The sequence below is a fragment of the Caretta caretta genome, chromosome 20 (assembly GCF_965140235.1).
Source record: "Caretta caretta isolate rCarCar2 chromosome 20, rCarCar1.hap1, whole genome shotgun sequence".
In the NCBI taxonomy this organism is placed as follows: domain Eukaryota; kingdom Metazoa; phylum Chordata; order Testudines; family Cheloniidae; genus Caretta; species Caretta caretta.
The window spans coordinates 13805882-13809472 of record NC_134225.1 but is presented as its reverse complement, the minus strand read 5'-3'; the positions used below and the strand labels follow the sequence as shown (position 1 = coordinate 13809472).

Below are 3591 nucleotides of genomic sequence, written 5' to 3'. Positions count from 1 at the left end.
AACGCGGAGTTTGGAGTTTATTCAGTCTGAGTTTTAAAAACCAGCTACAGTTCAGCAGGAAGAACACAGTTGTCTGTGCTAGTAACTCGCAGCTCCCTTCCCAGCCCTTCCTTTTAAAAATCAGGACCTTTACTTTGGTGCCTAAATAAAGGATTTTGCAGTTTAAAATTAACCTCCTAGTTCTGAACATTTCCACCCCCTCTTGAATAATAAGCTAAATAAATTGAGCTCCATCAGCCTCTTGCTCCGAGGCAGGTTTTCCAGAACTTGAATCATTCTTGCAGCTCTTGTCTGAATCACCATTTTTTCCATCCTCCTCTTTGAAGAGTGGACGCCAGGACTGGACACAGTATCCAGTAATGCCCTGGCCAATGCTATGCACCGAGATAATACCACCTTCCTACTCCATCTCCCCTGCTTTGTACATCCAAGGACTATGGATGTCTCCTCAGCCACCGCACCGCACTGGGAGCTCATGTTCAGCTGGTTTCCACCATGAGCTCCCCACACCCTTTTCAGACTCTTATTCCCAGGACGCAGCCGGTGACACCTATCTTCTTTGTGCCTCTATGTCAGACCAGGCATTCAGCCAAGTGTGAAAGGTGCCCAGGTTATCTTCATTGCTGTCTCTCACTGTCCTGTCTTCATCATGATTTAACAACCTGCAAACTTTATTGGCAGTGATTCCCCATTTCCTGCCCAATGGCTGAATAGTGAATGGCATTGAGCCAAGAACTGATCTTGGCTGGAAACACTCCCCATGCATTGACTATTCCTCATTAGCGATTATGTTTTGAGCTCTAGGGCTTAGCTAGCCTTCAACCCTACCTGCCGTAGGCCTTGTCTACATGGGGAAATTGACTGGAATAGCTACTGCAGAATAAGCTAGTCCAGAAAACTCCCCATGTGGACACTTTTGGTCCAGCACAGCTGCTGTGCTTCAGATTCATGCCCTACTTTATTCTGGAACAACTTCCCCGTGTAGACAAGACTTAAGGTACAGATGGGGGAACTGAGGCACACAGACGCTAAGTGACTTGCCCAGAGTATCACAGGAAGTCTGTGGCAGAATAAGAAATTGAACCCAGGTCTCTCCTGGCCCAACCACCACAAGGCCAACCTTCCTCTCTAATCCTTCCAGCATACTCTGTATGGGTTTCTCAGCCATCGTGGTTCAAAGTCAAAACCTTCCCCTTTTAAATACAGCTCCCACCCACCGCAAAGATGCGGGGTCAGAGGATGGTACTGAGCGTGTCTTCCTCCATCTCCTCCTCCTCTGGACTCGGCTGCTTGATGGGCAGGGACTTGAGATACTCCAGGTGCCTGCGGGTTTCGGCCTGGTTCCGCTGAACGTAGTAGAGCACGTAGGCGATGAGCACTGTAAACCAGCAGAACATGGTGACCAGCATGGCCACGTCCGTGGTCCTCTGCTGGACGCTGCAGAAGTCGATGCCGGTGTTGAGCAGGAGGGCGAAGGGCTGGCCGGCGTACTCCTCCCGGGCCGCGCTGGCGCACACCACGTCCTCCAGGGTCTCGGCCTCCATGGGCAGGGCCTCCAGCAGCTTCTGCAGGGAGCAGCCGCAGTGCCACGGGTTGCCGTAGAGGCGCATCTTGGCCCGCAGGGCGGAGGCAGCCTCGGCGGGGCCCAGCTGCCGGAGCCGGTTATTGGAGAGGTCCAGCAGCTGCAAACGGCTGCCCAGCTCCCCGAAGGCGGCTAGGGAGATGTTCTCGATCAGGTTGTCAGAGAGGTAGAGTTCCCGCAGCTGGCGCAGCTCCCGCAAGGCACCATCCGGGAGGCCGGTGATCTCGTTGGAGTCCAGGTAGAGCACGCGGGTGTCGCGGGGGATGCCCTGGGGGATCTCCCGCAGCTGCCCATGGGTGCAGCTCACTACCCTGCTCTCCAGCGGGCAGCGGCAGCCCTCAGGACATGCCAGGCCGCCACAGCGGCAGAGAACCACGAGGAGGAGCCAGGGCAGCACTGGCATTTCTGCATAGCTCTCCCTGCCTCTTCTTGGCTCTCCAGGACCCTCACAGCAGGGAAAGAGCCCCTGGGATGCAGGCTGGCCACCCCGTCTGGAAAGCAAGAGACAAGCCCCTGGATGTAAAGAGCGCTGGGAGGTGGGGCGGTAAGATGCTGGCACGTGCGTGTGTGTGGACAGGCCACTATCCGGGCAGGCTGCAGAGCAAGAGGGGGCACAGGATTAGTGGTTAGAGCAGGGAGCTAAGTCAGGACTCCTGGGTTCTAGCCCTAGAGCTGCGAGGGAAGTGTGGTCTAGTGGGTTAGCTAGAGCAGGGGGGCTGGGAATCAGGACTCCTGGATTCTATCCCAGCTTTGGGGAGGAGGTGCAGTCTAGTGGTTAGAGCAGGGTGGAATTCAGAGTCAGGACTCCTACTGCTGGTAGGGAAGTGGGTCTAGTGGGTTAGACCAGTGGGTCGCAGTGGCTCTGGTCAGCACCGCCAACCGAGTGGTTAAAAGTCCCGACAGCGGCGCTGCCCGGCTAAGGCCGGCTAGTGCCTACCTGTTCTGACACCGTGCTGCGCCCCACACGCAGCCAGCAGCAGGTCCGGCTCCTAGGTGGAGGGCCACGGGGCTCTGCGTGCTGCCCCCGTCCCAAGCACCGGCTCCGCACTCCTCACCGGTTCCCAGCCAATGAGAGCTGGAGGGGTGGTGCCTGTGGGCAAGAGCATAGGAACTAGAGGGGGGACATGCCACTATTTCTGGAAGCCGCCTGAGGTAAGTGCTGCCCGGAGCCTACACCCCCCCCCCCCCCCGCCCTCCCGCACCCCAGCCCTCTATCCCAGCCCTGAGACCCCCCCCAAGCCCAGAGCCCTCTCCTGCACCCCAAACCCCTCATCCCTGGCCCCACTGCAGAGCCTGCACCCCCAGCCCAGAGCCCTGGCCCCCTCCCACACCCCAAACTCCTCATCCCCAGCTCCTTTGGGTCACAGACATCAACGATTTTCTTTAACTGGGTCACCAGAAAACCACTAGGTTAGATAGAGCAGGGGAACTGGGAGTCAGGACTCCTGGGTTCTATTCCCAGCTGGGGAAGGGGGTCGGGTCTAGTGGTTAGAGCAGAGACTGGGTGGGGCCCACTCTACCCAGGATAACAACAAAGGAAGCAATTCAAACAAAAATACCTGGCTGCATCTGCTCCCCCCGACTCCAGCGGTAGCCGGGGGTGTGTGCGCGCAGCAGGTGCCTGAAGAACTAAACCCCGCCAGGAGCACCCTAGGGTGCTAACCCCGTTTACTTCTCCTGCCCCCCACCCCTTACCCTTGAGCCCCTGGCTGCCCCGCCCAATCCGGCAGCGACCCCCGCCCCGCCTTGTTCATCACTGGCTGGAGGGGGCTCAGGAGCTGCTGTGCCCGGCGCTGCACGAACCCGGCTCTGTCCTCCCGGGGCTCCCTCCGCGATCCTGCCTGGAGCCCTGGGGCCGAGCATCCCCCGGGGCCGCTATCACCCCCCGGCCTCGGTAAATGCACCCACCGGGATGGGGGCTGTTCCGGGCCCCGGGCTCCTCGTTCGGGCTCCGGGCCGGCCCCAGCCCTGGGCATCCGCCAGCCCGCGCCTGCCAACTTCCCCGGCGG

At 58.9% G+C, this 3591-nt stretch overlaps 1 protein-coding gene across 3 annotated transcripts; it reads right to left on the bottom strand.

Moving 5' to 3' along the window:
* LOC125627723 (leucine-rich repeat-containing protein 3-like) lies at positions 1 to 3591 on the bottom strand. Of its 3 annotated transcripts, none has more exons than XM_048832157.2 (3): positions 3386 to 3591; positions 2520 to 2672; positions 1 to 2073 (listed from the first exon to the last, which is right to left on the bottom strand). In XM_048832157.2, the coding sequence occupies exons 1-3, from the start codon at positions 3556 to 3558 to the stop codon at positions 1233 to 1235; spliced, it is 1167 nt and encodes a 388-aa protein (XP_048688114.2). In that variant the 5' UTR covers positions 3559 to 3591; the 3' UTR covers positions 1 to 1232. The 3 variants fall into 3 exon arrangements, with proteins under 3 accessions (XP_048688114.2, XP_048688115.2, XP_048688116.2); XM_048832158.2 differs by having other exon boundaries at positions 3491 to 3572; XM_048832159.2 differs by lacking the exon at positions 3386 to 3591 and adding an exon at positions 3142 to 3265.